Source organism: Mustela nigripes, chromosome 16 (assembly GCF_022355385.1).
Source record: "Mustela nigripes isolate SB6536 chromosome 16, MUSNIG.SB6536, whole genome shotgun sequence".
NCBI lineage: Eukaryota > Metazoa > Chordata > Mammalia > Carnivora > Mustelidae > Mustela > Mustela nigripes.
In genome coordinates, this window is record NC_081572.1 from 36,131,997 (window position 1) to 36,152,665 (window position 20,669).

The window sequence follows — 20,669 nt, forward strand, 5'->3', positions numbered from 1 at the left end:
TGGGGGGGCTTCCTCATACTGAGGCTTTTCAAGTGTTGCTTTTTGAACAGCTGAAGAAAAGCTGAAGACATGTTTTCCAAAGAAAGAATAATTTAGTATGTCCAAAGGGGAGCTGAGGACTCCCTAGCAGAAGACAGCATATTACTTGTCAAACATGGTGTGATATTTTATCCTGATTTCACTATTCTAAGTTACAAAAGAGGTGCTTTTAATTGGAAAAGAAACTAAACATACGGTACCTGTTTAGCGTGGGGATGTTCCCTCTGTAATTAAACAACCACAGTTAGTTACTGTTCGGTTAGTGAAAGCCATAATAAAAGAATTGTCAGAGCAGATCCAGACTGGTCAGGAGGCGCTCCAGTCTGGCAACTCTGACATTCAGCAGACATAATTAAGTGCTCATTACCCTTTAACCCCCAGGGCACCTCCAAAGAGGCAGGCCTCCTGACCCAACTCACCACAGCAACTGTTGATGGAAAGGGTTGAAACAGGTTTACCATGGATTTTTAAAAATAGCTCTATTACAAAAAGTAATGCAGTATAGTGATAAAACGCAGCCTCACAAAAATTATCTTAGGCTATAGGGATGTGGTATAGTATCTTAAGCTTCAACATGAAATGTCATTCTTGACAAGATTCTTACAGAACCTTCTTTCTTGCTCCTGTTGTACTGAAAATTTAGTAAAGAACTCCAGAGAAGCTGATTTCACAGCCCCTCCTCCCACCTCAATTGATTATCTAGGCTATGAGGTGGACTCACAGTCTCCTCCAAAGAAAAGTAGCCTGGAATGTGGATTCCCAGCTACCTTTTCTAAGCCCCTTTACCCATCCATGCTCCTCTTCCCACAGACCAGGGAGGCGGTAAGAGGAGGTGGTGGTGCTGGTAACGGGTGTGTTCCACACTCTGGGAGCTTAGAAAAAAACCTGAAAATCCTATAGGAATGTAATGATAAACACTTCTATGACTAAGCGATATACTTTGTTAAAATTAAGTAATTTGTACTTTTTAAAAATTAAACGATCTTAGGGTGATAATGACTTTTTAATATTGTTGCAATCACAAAAACTGTAGGCCTCAATTTGGCCAGCCCTAGGGTTTCCTGACCAAGAATGTACCAAAATCATGAAAGAAAGATTAGAGTAAGAATGGAAACTGCAAAGCAAGTCTCCTGCATTCTCTTTGGGCTTTGCCACCAAGGCTTTCCCTCCCCTCTCCTTAATTTGACATAAGTCATTTCCTCAACTTAAAAAAAAAAAAAAAAGTCTTTATTTTCAATGTGAAAAGGGCAAAGTTATACTTATCACTCACAATTTACCATAGTACTATAAGGGCAATATATATATATAAAGAGTACGATAAGAGTAATATAAGGGCATTGATTGGTTGATATCTTAACCTTCCAACATTCTTTTATCAGCATTTAATCACTGTTGGGGTTTTCTGGCACACACAGGACTTAATGGGCAGAACGTAGTGGGTGGTGCTGATGATATGTGGGAAGGAGGAGAGAGGGAGGAAAATGATGCACTTTCCATGGCAGTGAAAGGAGCAGAATAGACTGAGCTGGTCATATAAATAAAAAGCTGTGACATATCACTGCACACAAACTGTATACCTCGTGTGATTTGTGAGTAACAACGCTCTCTGCATCAAACCTGTATCACGCAGCAAATTCATAAGGCAGCAAGAGCAACCTCTGAGTGCAAAAACCTGCACCTTTGCTGTTTGGATTCTTTGAGCCTCTCATTCAGGGGAACGGGTTTCATTTTATAAGAGCTCCTTAGTCACAATGCCCGGTAGCCATCCTCAAAAAACAAAAAGTATACACAGTTTCTAGGGCAGAGGGAGTTGTAGCTAAGCAGAAAACAGTAAACATGAACAAGAATATAGGAAAGTCTTCCTTTTCAGATAACAAGGATTCTAAAGAAAGAAGCCACCCGTACAGCCTCCTACCATGAACCTCAGGAGTTCAGAGAGAAGATTCCTACAACCAAAGCAATCTCAGGTGCCACTCATTCAGGTTTCTGGAATTTGGAAACCAATATAATCTCTCTCAACTGATAACCAATTTCTTAAATGAGTAAAGTGGTGCCACCATGTCTATAGCTGCACCATAATCCCTTCGAGAGTCTTTACAGGATGGGGGCCAAGTTTTCAGCCCAGAAGAAGCTGGACTGAAAAGATCTTCCCCAACAAAAAGCTGGCCCTTCTTCATCAGCAACTTCAAAGCTCTCTTAGGGAGCCCCCTGCTGCTGTGTTACAGGAACCGGCACCATCTACACAGCATGGGGTAAGAACCAACATCTTCAGTGTTTAACAGAATGGCCCCAAATCACTCACAGGAGACGTGAATTTAGATGCAGCTTATTCTCTTGGGCAGAATAAGAACCTGTGGGGCTGCACAGGATATGAGCAGGGAAAGAAGGATCAACTCCATCATCAGGTAAATACTTAACCATGTCCACAATGATCATCTGTATATTTTGTTGCCCTAGACAGGGGCTCTTTGCTCAGTTTAAGAATGTGACCATTGTGGGATCTGCACTACTGTGAGACACTAGAAAACTAGATCCATGGACTGCATAAGGATGAAGAACCAAGGTAGAAACTGTATAGGAGTCTAATATTCCATTTATAGAGGTTTTAATAAAATCAAATCTACCATATTTCACTGCATAATCATCATGCAAAAACAGCCAAACTGCTCAACCTCTGGTAAGGCAGGCAACTGCATTTTCAGTTACATACATGGTATAAATTCATTTTTTCTTTAAGATTTTATTTATTCAACATGGAGAGAGATCACAAGTAGGCAGAGAGGCAGGCAGAGAGAGGGAGAAGCGGGCTCTCTGCTAAGCAGGACCCTGAGCCGAAAACAGAGGCTTATCCCACTGAGCCACCCAGGCACATGGGGTATAAATTCACTTCTTATTAGACATTTGCTGCTTCAACTATCAGAAGCACTTATCATAATGAATCTTTATTCACAGTGTTTTGATAAATACTGGAATCATTTTCCTTCCAGCAGATTAGCTCCATTTTACAGATGTGATAACTGAGAAAGCAAAGGGAATGTTTTCCAAGGACACTGCTTCAATGCAATATCATAAACCAGATTCTAGACCTAGTATTTTCTCATCTCTGTTCCTGAGGCTAGCACTCCACATCAATACAGACTAAATTTAAAGAAGGACAAGAGAAATCCTTTGAATTCTGAGGTTCTTGGCATTAAGTCACCTCTGATTTTATTGATCTGCCTGCACAGAATGACTGGAGAGCCTGCTTCAATATGAATGCAAAGTCAGAGTTGCTGCCTGCTAGCTGAACCCTCCTTATTTAAGGAATACTGACTTCTGTAGCAGTCACAAGTTCTCTCAGCCTTTTACCATCCCTTCTAGCTGGATTTCATTTTGCTCGATTCTAGCTGGCCCTACATAAATCTTTTATCATATAAATATGCTCCCAATTCTTTCGCCTTCTAACTTGGGGGGAAAAAAAGACCCTATATGAAAATGATGGGGAGGCATGCAAAAAAGGCAGTGGTTACATCAAGCTGTGATTGAAAGCCAATGTAGGGCAAATCTTTTGAAATAAGGCAGCAAAGCAGAATCAGAAGAGGTTGGCTGAATAACCTCCTAGCAGTCGCTAACAGCACTACCATAGGAGAAAGAGCAATTTGGCTGGCTGTGACCAGTGGTGGTCTCCTTGTGTGACTGTATTTCTGCAGGAAAGTCCAAGTGCTGTAAAGCACACGTGAACCACGCATTTCTACTGGCATCTCTGCCACCACCTCCTTGCAGTTCAGATACCCCAATTCCACTGCAGAGGTTTGGTTTACAATAAAATGATCATTGCTTCATTCATTTGCAGCTCCTTCACAGCCCCTTCTTTGCTCTGCTGGAAGGTTTTGCTCTTTTTGAAACAAGTACGCCAACAGAGCGACAGCATATTACTGTTGCCTGCTGTATAATTAGCTACAAACCCACAGCACAAAACTACAGGGATTTACAGGTGCCCCGGATTCTGCTTTTCCTTCCCCCTGGAATCAGCTAGTCTTCTTTGACAAGAAGGGACCTTGGGCTACCCTAATGATATATTGAGAGTTTTAAACCCGGCTCTCCAATCTTACAAGTCTAGAGTGCCAAAATAACACAGCAGAGACTAGAAGCTGAGCCACGGATACAGGAAAGCACTTTGGTAAGCACTTAAACCTGCTGAGAATCTTCTCTTCTGCCAGATGCTTGCATCTTATCAGCAGACTACCCTGAATGAAGGAAGCGAGCACTGCAGGACTTTATTTATTTATAGCTCATTCTGGCCTGCTAACTACAACCAAGTGCTCCCACTGCTAAAAAATGCTACAAGTTGGATGACTTTTGAGTGCCTCAGTACGACCCAAAGAACGCCCTAATCTCTGGGTGTCGGAGATTATCAGAATTCTCAAGAATGGCAGCAGGATGTTCAGGAGTCACATGGAAGGCTTCTGATTTCTAAACTTCCTCAAAACCATCTTCATAAAAAGAAAGTCCACAGGCCACCCACCGACAGCTAAACACTGAAGGTGCCAAGTAGCCTAAACTCAGTCATGAACAAATCATGTGCCATCAGGGGAGAACACAGCCAACCTCTTCTGGATGTGAGACATGTGAAACGGAAAGGGCTTTGATTAAAACATTTTAACATAGAAGGCCAAGTTCACAAGGAGCAAACAGTAGAGAAGATGCAATGCAACTTGACTCAACTGAAACGTGGATTTCCATCTAAGAAATAGGTGGAAATAAACACCAATAGGTCCTCACCTATTATACATGTACAGAAACATACAACAAAGTACACTTCTATCTCCTGCATCAATTTTGATGCTTCTTATCTGAATCACAGATTAAAAGTTAAAAACACAACTATATTCACTAATATGTATTACTTATGAAAATCATTTGGAGTTTTAAATTTCACAGTCCCAAATTATCATAATATGCATAACCAAAGAGTTTATGGGATAATATTTTACATGTGTTTGTATGAATATAGCTATATTTAAAAGACCAAATATGTAGACTGACTAAATAACTTACTTGTTTTGAGATTATTCTGAGTTACTTAAATGTGCCCAAAGCCAAGTGAAATCCTAAACGTCAAATGATTCTGAGTTGTCAAAAATAAAGACGTTCAGAACGATGCTTTTAACAAGATTTTTCATCACCAGCACCAGAGAGTGACCAACTAGGGGTTGGGGATGGAGAAGAAAAGACAAATATACACACACACACACACCCTAGGGTACTAAGCCCTGAGCTTCACTGGAGAGCAAGGATGAGAGCCTTGTACACAAGGAGCCCTGAATGATCTAGTCTGAGCTCAAGGATCAACCCATGCAAAATATTCGTTGAATTCACCAAAGAGTTGGGCTGAGGGAATCTTAGACAAGAGAAATAAATCCTTAAAGCCTGGATAATAATAAACTGTTCTTTTAGTGCAGACCAGGTGTCTTTTTTTTAGACCAGCTGTCTTAACTATTCCTACACCAAGAAAATTATTGAAAAAAACTCACTATTTTAAAGACAATTGCTAATTGGTTACAAGGTGTGTTTAAAAAAACCACAAGAGAGACTGGCTGGCTCTCTTGGCTGGCTCAGTCTGTGGACCATGCAACTCTTGATCTTGGGGTTGAGTTCGAGCCCCACACTGGATGCAGAGATTACTTACTTAAAATCTTTAAACAACAACAATAACAACAAAACCCCCAAATCCCCTTCCATCCAAAAAATTCTCATGCAATTGGGAAGAGCATTTAAGTATCAGAAGAAACACAAACACACACACATAACATACATTTATAGGTTTTCTATTATGTTTAAGTCAGGAAAATTTCCACATTTTCTTCTCAAATGAAGGTAATTTAAGAAGAGAAGGATCTATCTATACCAGGAGCTTCCCTGACTGAAGCTCTAATAACTGGATCTTCTGGTGAACAAGAGCTGGAGATGTCAAGTAAGCTGCAACTGCAGCTCCCAGAAAAAAACTTACAAGTCTTGGGTAGAAGATCAGGAAGATAACACACCTTGCCTTGACCAAGGCCTACCTAGCAGGAAGGATGATGCAGAGAGTCAGAGAGGTTAGCAAAAAACGGTTCAATTATCTTTTTCTTTTCTTAAATATTGAGCAGAGTATTAGAAAAAAGCTCACTGTCCAATTACACTGAAACATACAGTAAGTAAGCGCCAAGCCAAAGTTTCAGTCAAGCAAAATGAATAAGCACTAGAGATCTACTGTACAACATTGAACTACAAGTCAACAGTAACATATTGTACACTTAAACATTTGTTAAGAGGGTAGATCTCACATTAAGTGTTTTTCCCACAGTAAGTTTTAAAGGTATTTGAAAATGTCAAGCAATACAAAGTCCCATGATAAATTTAAACAAAAATAAAAAGGCACCAAACACGCTGTCCACATACTAACTGCCCAAACGTGTGCCCAAAAGGGTATCTTCTCCCTTCTTAGAGGGGGCTCCATTCATTTGTAATGGAATTTGCCTGTTTTGCCTGCTTCTCTAAAAATCAAAACATGTCCCAATGGCATGGGTCTTCAATTCAAACAGTACCTAAGGCATTTTTCAGAAAAAATACTCTTACTGTCTTCAGTTTGCAGAGAGCCGTGTTTCATCCCAACCCACAAGAGCTAAATCACTAGTCAAATATAAACTGCAGGAATGGAATTCCACCAGGTGACCCTGTACACAACAAGAGACTGTAGTCTTGCTTTGATAGCACTTAGAAAGATACTTGCTTCTAAGGATTGCTGGACAAATTTAGTCTACTTCAAACGAATGTCTGAGTAGGAATATGAAAACCAGGAAAGAAAATGCAAAAAAACTGGCTTAAGAATGGATCTGTTTTCTCCCCCAAGAATTTTTGGTTTGTTAACCCTAACTGGGAAAAATACTATAAAATTCTGTTTTGCATTGATAAGTAAAATATGTATATTCATATGCTTGCTCTCTGTTCTCATTGAGTAATTTTTAAAGGATGCATAAGATACTATAGTAGAATAGCTACAGTATAAGGTGTGGATAATTCCTGTAACTACTAAGAACAAGAAACGTAAGAGGTTTTTGTTGCCTTTTTTAAAATTTTTTTAATCCATCCCAGGGGCACTCCCATTGACATAAAATAAAGAGGGCTCAGTGTGATTGTCCTAATTAATTTTTGGTCTAGAGTTGAGCAGTTTATGTGGCTAAGAAGTGCTGATAATACGGCTAATCTGTATTGAGACACGCTATAAGTATAAAATACACTCTAAATTTCTAAGACTGAGTAGGAAGAATGAAAAATATCTCATTAATAACTTTTTACTACATACTGAAATGGTATTTTGAATATGATGGGTTAAAGAAAATGTTTTTAAAGGTAATTTTATCTGTTTCTTTTTTGGTTTGTTTTTAAGTTTATTTATTTATTTGACAGAGGGAGAGTGAATGCACAAGCACTGAGAGCAGCAGGCAGAGGGGGAAGCAGGTTCTTGGCTGAGCAAGGAGCCCAATGCAGGACCCCAAAATCACGACCCGAGCTGAAGGCAGACACTTAACCGACTGAGCCACCCAGCATGCCTTATCTGTTTCTCACTACCCTTTTAAATATGGCCAACTAAAAACTTAGAATTTAACATATGTGGCTTGCACTTTATTTCTAGTGGGCAGTGCTGGCCTAGTTGTAGTAATCCTTAACTGCAGGTGCTTGTCACAATTTTCAAAGAGTGGTCCCCTGGAGTTTGGTTCAAAATGAATTAGAATCTTGGCAGTCAGTATTTTAAAAATATTTCCTAAATAATTCTGATAATCATTAATCGAGAGGTTAGTGGACATAAGTGTGTCCTTGAGCCTTATGAGATTGGGAGTGGAACAGATGCTGGTAGATCATCTCCTATAACTTACTTCTGTAGAATAAAAACCAGTATGCTCACTGCCTGCTTGTTCAAAACAATAATAGGAAAGAATGATAGTACTACAGTTGGGAAAAAAGTTGGAAATTGCCTTAAAACTAGTTAAAATTAAGAGACCCTTGGGTGCCTAGGAGGCTCAGCTAGTTGAGTGTCTGACTCTTGCTTTCGGTGGGGGGCCACGGTCTCAGGGTTTTGGGATGGAGCCCCACATGAGGCTCTGCATTGAGCACAGAGTCAGCTTGAGATCCTCTCTCCCTTTGCCTCTCCCCCAAGGCTGTGTGCACTCTCGCTCTCCAAAGTAAAAATAAACAAAACCTTTAAAATTAGAGGAGACCTAGAATTCTTTGGCCTTTTATAAAGAATTTGACAGGCCTTTGTCCCTGGTTCCTGGGAGAAAAATTCTAAATCCCTGTAATTTCTCAAAAGAAACAGAAGTATCTTCATTATTCATGTGCCCCTTGGATTACGTCTGAGTTTATGCTAAGAGATGAGATAACTCAGCCCAGGGGTTGCTCACTAGAAAGACAAACCGTGTGATTAGAGGGTTGGGGGCTTTGAGCCAGCTGGACCTCTGTGGAGGGGAGAGGGATTAGAGATTGAGTTTAATGTGATCTGTGATTCGATCAATCATGCCACTATAATGAAACCCTGATAAAAACTCTGGACACTAAAATTTAATAGAATTTTGTGGTTGGTGAACATATAGAGGATGAGTATCTGAATCCAAAGGGAAAAAACAGGAAAGCTGTGTTCAGGACCCACGCAGACTTTATTCCACATGTTTCCTCATTTGGCTGGTTCGGATCTTGTGTCCTTTCTAATAAAACTATGCTCATAAGTATAGTGCTTTCAGAATTTTTAAGTTGTTCTAGTGAATTATTATGCTGGATGGAGTCCTGGGAACCCCCAAGTTTGTAGCCAGTTGCTCAGAGGTGCAGGTGGCTTGGGAACACCACTCGTGGCCCCATCTCAAGTAGGGATCATTTTGTGAAGGATTGAGCCCTTAACTGGTGTTATCTGATCTAGCTCAAGGTGGTTAGCTTCAGAACTGAACTGCAGTACACCAGCTGGTGTCAGAATGAGGTCATAACTTCAAATTGTAACAAAAACATTTGTTAAGAAAAATATAAAATCTTATAAAACTAAATTCAAGTAGCAAATGTATAATTCAGTGAAAAAGCTATACTCTATAACTGAATATATCACTCGGTGATTAAATCTGATAGCACATTTTACATTCCCAAACTAACAAAAGGACTTAGCTTTAAAAGGACATTAAAGCAATTTCAATATTTTTCTGGTTTTCACAAAAACTATTTTACCTTTCCTTTTTTACTTGTCCTTCTCTTCACCTTTATATCTATACTACTAGTACCACTGCTACTACTACTACTAACAACTACTACTACTAGCAGTTTATAATTTTATATACACACAACCAAGGAAGACCGGAGAGAGAAAATGGGATCACAGCCCTGTTCAAGTCTGGTCTTTATCCACAGGGATGTGTATACCTCAGACATTGGAAGGGACAAGCATCCAAGTTTTGAAGCCGTATCAGGAATAACCAAGATTCATATCCTTGAGATGGAAAGGTGAATAAGATTTCTTAACAAACAGTTAAGAGGCATTTCTCTCATTTTCCTTCACCAAACTGGACACGTATCCTCAAATAAAAGGTAGGACAGGGAGAGCAATTCAGAAAGACAAGGGGAGCATTGAGGAGGGAAGGAAATCAGAAGCAGCTGTGCAGTCTGACTACAAATCACTGCCCACAGGGAAGAGGTAGTAGAAAGCAGGAAGAAAAGGAGAATGTCCTGAGAATCACAAAGAGCATTAAGTATAGCGTGTAGTTCCCTACAATTATTCAAGGAATGCAGGAAAAGAAAGAAGACCGAGTGCTGAGCCCATGTGTGCCGTGAGCACTTCGCCGCTCGCTGAAGGACAACCATTCGTTTCTAGAAAATGAGATTCTGAAATCCATGGAGGCAAAAATGTACCGAGATATGCTTGCTAAATCAAGGATATATGCTTTTCTCTGCCAGCCATGAGGTATTTTTGAGGTAGAGATGTGAAAGGATCTTCTGAGACAAAGAAGAGAAGTACTTTTTCTGAAGATGCCTCTGCTCGGCTGCTGACCTCTGCTGGATCAACAGTGGCATCCAGTGGCCAAAAGTCTCAGCACAGACTTCTTTGTCTCTAGGAAGGGTTTCTATTGCTTTGGGTGAAGTAGCAATTCAGAACAAAACCATTTCTGTTGTCTATAACCAAGGATCCCCGAAGACACAGTACTTTGTAATAAGAAGTGAAGAACCAAAGGCCATAAAGAAGAAATGGAGGGGGGCTGCTTAAGATTGGCTATGGTATTTATATTTCCTATGGTATTACTAAAAAGAATGAAAATACAGGAGGGGATAAATGTATGTGTGGGTGGGATTCCTCGGTTTTCACTGCCTCAGAATACTTTAAAAACAAATCAGTGTACAAGATAAAGTATTTTCATCTTAAAACCAAAGAAGTACTGAAACAAATTTCTGTATATACATTTTATTTCCTAAAGGGCTTAGGAAGGGAAAAATAATGGAATTAGCATGGCTTAATTATACCGTTCAGTCAAATTTCAGTTTCCTTCTGAAGTGTGATTTTTAACACCTGATTGAAGTTTCAATTAACCTATAACAAATTTATAGAAAAGCATTCTAGCCAAGTTCTTTTTTTTTTTTTTTTAAAGGTAGGCTCCAACTCGTGGTCTGAATTCATGACCTTGAGATCAAGACCTGAACTGAGATCAAGACTCAGATGCTTAACCGACCAAGCCACCTAGGCGCCCCCACCCAAGATATTTTCATGTTCCAATTGTTTGACTTAAACTGCTTAAAAAAAAAAAAAGAAAGAAAGAAAGAAAGAAAAAAAGAAAAAGTGATTTTCGGCAAGATTCCAGCAAATAAAATGCCAGTAAATTCTGACTTGAAAAAAGAAAAGAACTATATTTCCTCAGTGACATAATACAAGGAAACACAGATGATGAACTAATCCTCAAATTTTTATGTTTTTTAAAAAGGTTATATTTATTTGAGAGAGACAGAGGGCACACACACACACACACACTCGAGCACAAGTGGCAGGGAGGGGCAGAGGGAGAAGCAGAGTCCCTGCTGAACACGGAGCCTGATGCGGGCTTGTTCCCAGGACTCTGAAATGATGACAGGAGCCAAAGGCAGCTGCTCAACCAACTGAGCCACCCAGGCAACCCTCAAATTTTTATCTTAATTAGACTGTACTCCATCTCTCCAGATCAACAATTAAAAAAAAAAAAAGTGGGTACCAAGAGGCTCTTCTCTCATGATTTAAATTTGTTCATTTTCTGCTCTATGTTTCTAGCCAAACCCAAAACCACATGGAGCTGGTGCATACATTACTCCCCTTAACTCCCCTGATACATCTCTGGCTGGCTCAGATGCACATCCCAGTTCAGACTCACCTGTTTGGATGAGATGTGGGCAGCATGAACTGAAATTCCACCACACAGGTGTTGTCCTTAAGCTGGCGATGCTGTACACTGTTAAGTTCATAGGCAATATAAGCCCTTCGAACATAAACCTGGTTAAAAAGTAATCCTCAGTAAATACACTTGGAAAACAGAAACTAAGAGATGCTTAGCCCAGGAAAAGGATAGTCCTGAGAAGAGGAATGTAATGAGAAGAGGGCTCTGAACATAAATAACTTGCTTCAATTAATAAAGCTCAAGTCTTAAAACTATACCCATGACTACAAACGGAAATAAAACTAGCCCGCCTCTGCTGGACATCTCTGGCTGGGCCATAAACCTTTCAGACTAACCCAAACTCAGGAGAAGTTTTGATCATTAGTAAAAGCGAGCATACAGAACTGCAACCATTAATTCATGGCGCACAATTATTTCAACAGAAGATAAAAGCAAGTGGCGAGACAAATGAGAGGTACTGGTTCTGAGCCACCTGCAGAGTGAGAGCAAAAGACAGAAACTATTTTTGTACACTTCAACTCTCTGACTATCCTGTATCTTTGTCTTCCCACTCCCCTAAATTATTTTAGATTACTCATACTCCCCAAACCGTAGGCAAGAGCGGTACGACATAACATGACATGATGATCTCACACATACTAACTTGACTCAAGAGTTAAAAAACACAGCAACAGGCTCCGTCACAGCAAAAACCATCAGTCTGACCTTGTGCACTTTACAGCCAATTTGCCAGGCACATGAAATGCTGCATGGGATTCTATCATGGGAGGTACATAAGGAGACTTCTCATTAAGTGATATGAAAGTACTCTAAGACACTTAGATACTTTTAAAATTTGGTATTTAGGGAGTAGGATACATTACAATCTATCCACAGAATACAAATAAAAAGTAAGCCAAAGGAGCTTGCAACAGATTGTAGTGATGCCGTGTTACATAAGATCATCTAAAACACTCCTCTTCTTCATCTTCAAAAAAACATCGACTTGGCAATTTTACAGCAGTATTCAGGGCCTGCAAATTTTGTGCTTAATGAGGTAGAGTGCTGTAGTGGGAACAGAAAAGGCTTTGAGTTGGCCTGATCTGGATTCAAATACAAACCCTTCCACTTATTATCTACATAAACATGGACAAGTCTCAAATTCAGTCTCACTTTCTTTTTACTTCATGAAGTAATGGTAGGGTTAAATGAGAAAAAGAGTAAAGCATATTAAACACACACAGCTCATTCAGTGTTAATACTTTCTTTCTCATGACAAAATATTTCCTAAGCGCTGCCTGAAAATTCAGACGATAATTAAAATCTCTCTTTTTTGGCCCAAATCACAAAAATGGTACATGCTCTGGTCAGCCATATGTTTTTTCACTTATTATTTTTTAGGGAATCCTAATTTATTATGAAATGAGTGAATCCGAATTATCTGGAAAGTAGAGACTATTGAAAAATGCTGGCAGCTCTTTTCCTGTGACTGGAGCCCAGAATGGTGATTAGTTCAGCTGAAACACTTGAGTAAAAGCAAGTGTCTGTTTCAGAGGGAAAAAAGACTCTAAAACACCAACCTCAAGGCCAAAAAAAAAAAAGAACTGATACAATACCAAGTGGACAGAAGAAACCTGCTAGAAACCAAAAAAGGTCACACCGTGTTACTATGAAATCTTACCTCCAGAGCTGCCATCCTCACTACCTGGTTGCTGTGGTAGAAGAAGTTTGGTAGGACGTCAAAAATAGACGTTTCAGACAAGATGAGTTTCTGGAAGGCACAGAGACAAGCTTAAACCACTACATCCAAAAGAGAACAATATTTAATTAGTATAATACTTAATTAGCATTTTGAAGCACTCAGAGTAACCCAAGAATTCTGTCTACGAGTGTCATGTATGAAATTTACCTTCTTTGTGCTCCAGCTTCCTTAGCCACAGAATGGGGAAAATAATGATACCTAACCTCAAGGGTCTGTTGTGAGCATCAGAAGAATTAATATATGTAAAATTCTTAAAAGTAATACACTAACAACACATTTATTAATGACCATAATTAATATCCTTCCTGACATATATTCGTACTCAACCTCTCAAATACTGTCTCAATCCTCCACTATGGTAAACCACAGATTAGGACCCCAGTTGAAACCCTCTATTTCAGCTCTGAACCAAATAAACAAGAACATCCTTTCCCCCTCTCTAGGTTCCCCAGAAGGAAATCTGACAGAAAGCCTGAAGACTCCCTTGGCTGGACAGAACAGTATTACTTATTTACAGGTAGAAAAATAGAATGTCATTCTTGAGAAAATGATGTTGTCAAAAAGTGATAGTCAAGATCCTTCCAATTAGTAGTAAAATTATCCAATACTATTCTATAAAAGTGGCTCTGTATATAGCTTAATAGTAAGCATTATAATAAAATGAAATTTAAATGACTTAAGTAATTTTGTCCCTAGAACACTAACAACTACCTATTTACACAACGAATTCAAATACCAGACATCAACCAGTGCAACCACTTAATTCTAGCCCAGAATACTTTCTGGATAAAAAGCACAAGAGGTAAAGACTTCAACAGGACACGTCTATCAAGGCTGGTCTATTGGATTTTTAAGCTCAACCACAATTCCAATAGCATTTTTATGAAAAAAAAATTGTAATTATACATCATTTTAAAAAGTCAAGGCATGAAACCTCACTACACAGAAAATCAAAATAGATCGATTAATTAAATCATGCTTAGGAATAAAGAGGACAAGAGTGCACAATGGTAGAAAAGGACTACATGTATACCTGTAAGTTCTCAATGCAAAACTGATGTCCGTACATGTCAATTGCTGAAAGGAAGATGGACTCTACTTGGTTATGGCGAAGCTCATATGACGGCAAATGGGAGGCAATAAGAACCTAGAGTGAGAGCAAAATAAGAGGGATAAGTTCCTGAGGGAGTGATTATTCTAGCCTCCTATTAGGCAGCTCTGATACAAAAGCAATAAATATAAATCTGTAAGTGCAGGCATCAAAGATAAAACAGAGACCAAGTAAAACAACTTCTAGGTCCTGTAACATAAAGCCAATGCCACCAAATACTGCATCTCGGTTGACTCTCACCATGATTTGCGTTGTGGGCAATTTCCCATGGGGGGGGGCAGAGGGAGAGAGAGAGAAAACAGCTTCAATCAAGTTCCCTCAGTGCATGTGATTTACCATTGCAAAGCTGCTAGTCCTGGGGACTGCATGACTAGCTGTTAATTGGGAATCGGGTCTGGCAGGGAGCAGCTGTGGGGAAGGTGGAGGCAACAGAGCTGGGCTTCTGCAAATCTGAAATAGGAGGAGGACTAGCGAAAGCTGCTCTGACAGCCCCAGGTATTTGGTTAGTATCAAAGAGAAGGTGTCGGGATGTAACACCAATGCATGTGGGGGCAGTGTCACAAACACACAGGGACACGGTGGGACCTGAATAGTCTCAGCAGGTCACTGAGAGGTTCAATAACTTTGAGTAGCTCAGTGACATGGATACAATTGTGGAGAAAGCAGAAGGTCACTGAACAGCTTCAAATGCCGCTTCCTTTTCAATGCCCATGCACTGAAACACAAAGGGAGCGCCACTTCTTGGCTTCCCTGCTGAAACCTTTTGGAATGGAAATGCAAACTACAGGGTGAAACTAACCGGACTTCTCTAGGGTTGTTCTGATTGCTAGCACCTCGGATTCATTGCATTATCTTTCTGCTTCCCATACTCAATTTTTCCCTACACACTTAAAAAGTTTTCACCTGCTTCTAAGCTCTCTTTGGGGAGCTTAGCTTCCTTTCCTCCACATGACTCTGGTTTACTACTTCATGACTCCTAGCAAAGGCAGGAAACAGTAACAGAATTTTATAAGGGGGAAAAAGACTTCTATTTCAAAGAGACTCAATGTTAATGTTTTCCTTTCTCTTTAAAAAACATATCACATGAAAACATTTGTTCTGAGGGCAATGAGAAGACATATGTAGAAAATTGTTTGATCTTTGTCAGGTGACAGAGTAAAAGCTCACTATTTCTACGACCACCCAATCTATGAAAACCATTTCTCCTTCCAGATAGCCAACACGTGTCCTTACCTGGCGTGCTCGAAGTGCCACTTTGGCGTTGGTGGTCTTACTGAGTTGAGTGAGCTCTGTAAGGATATTTAGCAGCTCATCGGTGAGAGTAGGGTCCCGACCGCACAACTGGTCCTAATTGTTAGTGTGAAAAAAACATATACAAAACCACATTAAAAAGAATTATGGCTAGAACTCTGAAATAGGAAAAGAGGACAAAAACAAAGTGAACATAGCTAGATTAATGAGAAAATGCAAATTTGTTGGGATGCCTGGGTGGCTCAGTCAGTTGAGCCACTGACTTAGGCTTGGGTCATGATCCCAGAGTCCTGGGATAGGGTTCCACATCGGGCTCCTTGCTCATCAGGGAGCTTGCTTCTCTCTCCGCCTCTGCCTGCCTCTCTGCCTGCTTGTGTGTGCGCTCTCTCTCTCTCTCTCTCTCTCGGACAAATAAATAAAATCTTAAAAAGAAAGAAAGAAAGAAAATGTGAACTTGTTATTTTTATCCCAAACAATGTAGTCAAGAAGATTCCAGAGGAAGCCACTGCTAAGGAGAAACCCAAATCTCTCAGTCATTCGTATTCAAAATCCTAGTGAATTTCTTCACAAATCCGCACTGTACTTTTAATGTGAAGAAAAAATCATCGGAGACCATTTAAAGGGGTCAGGGAATTCGGAGTAAAACATAACAGATGAGGCCTCAGAGTTTTAAGAGGTTTTAAATAATATGGGGACTAAAGGCTTTCCTGTTTCCTCTCCCACTTTTGGAAAGAAGGCAGAATAAGGCAACAGGAACCACTCCTGGTGGTTTTCGTTCCACACACCAAATGTTCAGCATCCCAGGAGGGTGCAAAACAGAAGCACAAGAACAAATTATTCATTTAAAAACACACACTAAATAAAAACACCATCTCATATGCTGACAATTCTATACCCAAAATCATTGATCCTTTTGCTATGCCAGGAATCATTCCAGGATAACTAAACATGGTGAATCCTTGGATTAGAGGGAAAAACCAAGTTCCTACTATACAGTCCATGGGTTTATTCAATTAGGTCCTTCCTAATGAAACTCCTAAAAGTTACAAAAATAAATTTTTTTTGGGGGGTTAAGATTTTATTTATTTGACAGACAGAGAGAGGCAATGAGAGAGGGAACACAAGCAGGGGGAGTGGGAGAAGGAGAAGCAGTCTTCCCACTGAGCAAGGAGCAGCCCTATGCGTGTGTCAATCCCAGAACGCCAAGATCATGACCAGAGCCGAAGGCAGACGCTTAACAACTGAGCCACCCAGGCACCCCCTAAAAGTTAAAATTTCTTAAGAAAATATCTCTATCATATTTTGAGGAAAATGTTTTTTCTTCAGTGGAATATTAATTTATTCCCTAAATTCATCCGATATCCACATAATTTTCACTTAAGCCGAGAAAAGTGCAGATGCGGTTTTTAGAAATGTCTGTCCTTTTCTGAACTTTACAGAGCTATTTATAGAAGTTCCTCACACCACATATAAAATATACATATTTACACCTAGTTCCTCTACTTGGAGTTTGAAATTAACTGCCTTTATATTGTAGTGAATTTTTATTCTCCCTCTACTACCAACAGGATATGAAAGATAACCAGATCCCTGAAAGGCTTGCTGTTGCTGCCTTTTGATCTTCTTCCTACCCTGATTATCAGCGTCTTCTCTGAAGAATCTCTATGTCATACTTAACTTCCTCATCTAGGGCATACTCTTGATAGTTCCCTACTTGCCTTCCACATCACAGGGTAAACAGTTCTAGAGTACTCAGCATGACTATACTGGGAAAAAGGCTTCCCAAACATTTTCTTTCTTTTTTTAAAAGACTTTATGTATTTATTTATTTGAGAGAGAGTGTATGTGCAAAGAATCTCAAGCAGACTCCATACTGAGTGCAGAGCCCAGTGGGGGCTCGATCTCACAGCCCTGAGGTCCTGACCTGAGCCAAAACCAAGGGTGGAACACTCACCCAACCAGGCAATCCAGATTCCCTTTCTCAAACATTCTGAAACATGAAATACTTTCTGGTTCTCCAATCCACCAACCAGAAGTTGCTCCAAGAGTCCAGAGTTGTAAAACACATGATGGGATTTATAATTAAGGAAGTGCAAGTATTGTTTTCACCTGCTAATCACAGGTAACTCACTGATCGGAGTGGGAAGTTCCACCTGTTTAGTGCAGGGAATTCACTGACCTGAGAGGGGAGGAGAGAAGCAGCTAATAGGTGACTATAAATCCAGGGTTCAATTGAGCATGGAGTCAGAGACCAGAGGGCCTCTCCACCTACTGCAGGGCATACAAAGGAGGGAGAAAAATGCAGCTAAGTTGCATCTTTTGTTGAGAACAAAGGAGCAAAAAAGAATTTCAAAGGAATACATAAAATGACCAGGGACAGACCACAGGAAGACAGAAGAACAGACAGGAAACAGCAGATAGGGAAACCAAGGCAAGTTTTTCCTATGAAATCCCTCTTTTCCTAATATTCCTAATAGAGAAAAATATTCCTTTCTGAGGTTCTTACTGCATTCATCAGAAAGACCCACTGAAAGATCTAAAAGCCTAACAGGTGTCCTCAGTAATGAAACTCCGCTGCTCTGCAAACAGCCAGACTCAAGTCTCAACATCTAACAACAAAATAAAACACGACAAAATAAGAACATTAGCTACCTACTTTTATCAGACACAACAGCTTTGATATGGAATGTTTTCCCTTGAAAGGAAACCTAGGTTTACCTTTTGAGATGAAACTAAAATATATACCCAAAAATGAAGCTATCCTCTTGTCTAACTATAGATCCTGTTCTAACTTAACACAGAAAACCACCTTTTTTTAAAAACCAATTTTTTTTTTTTTTTTTTTTTTTTTGGTCTCCTCTTTCCTCTATGAGAGAAAAGGAAGTAGAAGGGGGTAGTAAAAAAGAAACAGTATCCAAAAGAAAAGTGAACTATGGAGATTTTTAAAAAGTAACTGGGAAGTAATTATTCATTCACAATCACCAGCTCACAGTCCTCCTGGGCTCCTTGTAATAAAGTACAGAAACCAAACCTTCTTGTCCCAGAGGGACAAGAAGCAGCAAATACAGTATCAATAAACCATTACCTCCATTAGTTTATCCTGACTTGGATTTTCCATTCAAATACTATTTTCTCCATTGTCATCATGAGTACTTAGTAAAAGACTGACATTAGAAAATCACATATAAGATAACCTTCTCAACTTTCTCTTGTCCTTGACCTGGACAATGTTCAGGTCCTAAAAGAAACCGCCAGGGACTAAAGGCCATTTTAATAGTTTATGGCCCTCTAGCCTAGAGACAGCCTTCCAAATGGGAAGCCCCAAATCATCACCTAATTCTGGTGAACACTTTGTAACAATGACATTAAATAGTGACTATGTCAGCAGATGTGTTTCCTCAATATAAAGAGGTTCTTTTAATGAGCCTACCTGCTGGTTCTGGAATTACAGGTTACTTGCATAAATTTGTAGGCCAAAGTTAACAGAATTATTCAGTAATGGTTAAGACTGGTATCACACACTTACTTCTTATATTTACTCTTAACCTGGATGATGGCTAACAACAGGGAATATTTCAGATTTACAGAAATTTAACGAGCATGCTTAAGTGTCAAAACCATCCAAGTTATGCAGCTGACTGCCAGGACAGCCCAACATAATCCAACTTGATCTTAGCATCCTAAGGCAATTAAAAACCGATTGTGACTGATGTGTAATGCTCTCACGACACTATTGCTCAGGTGGGTGAGGCACTAACCCCCAAATCAGCAATGGACTAGTAATTTCTTCCAGTCACAGGTGGACTTTTTGACATTCCAAGGATGTCATGGGACAGGTTTAACAAGACATTGTTAATATCACCCTTGTTCAGTAAACTTGGGTTCACAGAGAATGACGACTTCCTTATTTACACACTGGATAAAACTATTTGCAGTCATGTTAAGAGGAAGAAGGCAAGGCTCCTCATCTAAACCAAATCAGAGGCTCACAGGCCCCAGCATTACTCATGAGGAGCATGGTTTGTATCATGTTCATGTGGACCATTCCAGAAATAACAAATAAGTAGTGAGGGGAGGACTACTCAGCATCAAGGTGGCTGACTACTGGATACTTCGCCATCTCGACCGCTGCTACAAGGATGTTGATACTTTTTATTGGTGCCAAACTGCTTAATTTGGCTACACAACCTCTTAAATAAGGGCACCTAGGTGGCTCAGTTGGTTAAGCAACCAACTCTTAATTTTAGCTCAGGTCTCCATCTCAGGGTTGTGAGATAGAGCCCCGTGTCTCATTAAGACTCTTTCTCTCCTCCCCCTGCCCCTCCCCACTTGAGCTCTCTCTTAAAAAGAAAAAAAAAAAAAATCATAATAACCTCTTAAGTAAAGCTTTCATAAAAATAAATTTGGTCTTCCAGCCTTCAGTTTTAATCAAGGCACCACGTTCCTCCAAATGGACAAAAAAATGATGAGACTAGCATTTTACTTGGTATTCTACTTTCCAGATAGGGGGAAGATTAGAACAAATTTGCTCCAGAGTCCTTGAAGCAAGTTAGTACTAGGCACTATGTTAATACATGCCTGGAGGAGATGAGGGCTTCTTTGGAGCAGCCCACATTTTCTAACACTGATTCACAGAAACCTGATTGTCTTGATCCCTCCCTCTAGGTTCAAAAGCCCAGAAATCATCATCTAGCTCAGCAAAGCACACCATGAACAATTCAACTTCTAGAAAGCAAAGATTGAAATGCCGGGCACATAACCATCAATCAGGAAGCCAAGGTAAGCAGAGAAAGGGGAAGTGGTAGAGAACACAAGCTAGGGAATTCAAATGCTACCATGTGCAGGTGATATCTGTAAAAGACAGACCTAGAGAAAGAGTGAGCCAAGCCAGTAAAATAGCTCTTACCAGCCACCAACATTAATGCAGACATGGGGCGGGGTGATGGCTGTGAGACCTGACCATTACCAGGGAAGGAATGAGGAGACCCACATCTGGTATTCAGTAGTATCAGGTCAGAAGGGAGTACCTTTTGAGCTCTCGTTCCTGCTGCATAGGACATGGCTAGCTGACCCTCAGCTCGAGCATATCAATTAACTTCTTGTTTTCCAAATCTCTAGG

The 20,669-nt window shown here is 39.9% G+C and overlaps 1 protein-coding gene across 6 annotated transcripts in view; it reads right to left on the bottom strand.

The window, feature by feature from the left end:
- ACACA (acetyl-CoA carboxylase alpha) overlaps nucleotides 1-20,669 on the bottom strand; it is a 284,911-nt gene that overhangs the window by 119,809 nt on the left and 144,433 nt on the right. For all 6 annotated transcript variants that reach the window (XM_059379646.1, XM_059379645.1, XM_059379644.1 and 3 more), the window contains 5 exons: nucleotides 15,533-15,646; nucleotides 14,222-14,335; nucleotides 13,108-13,197; nucleotides 11,424-11,542; nucleotides 240-263 (listed from right to left, as the gene is read on the bottom strand). In XM_059379646.1, coding sequence (XP_059235629.1) covers nucleotides 240-263; nucleotides 11,424-11,542; nucleotides 13,108-13,197; nucleotides 14,222-14,335; nucleotides 15,533-15,646 — 461 coding nt within the window. The remainder of the gene's footprint in view (nucleotides 1-239; nucleotides 264-11,423; nucleotides 11,543-13,107; nucleotides 13,198-14,221; nucleotides 14,336-15,532; nucleotides 15,647-20,669) is intronic.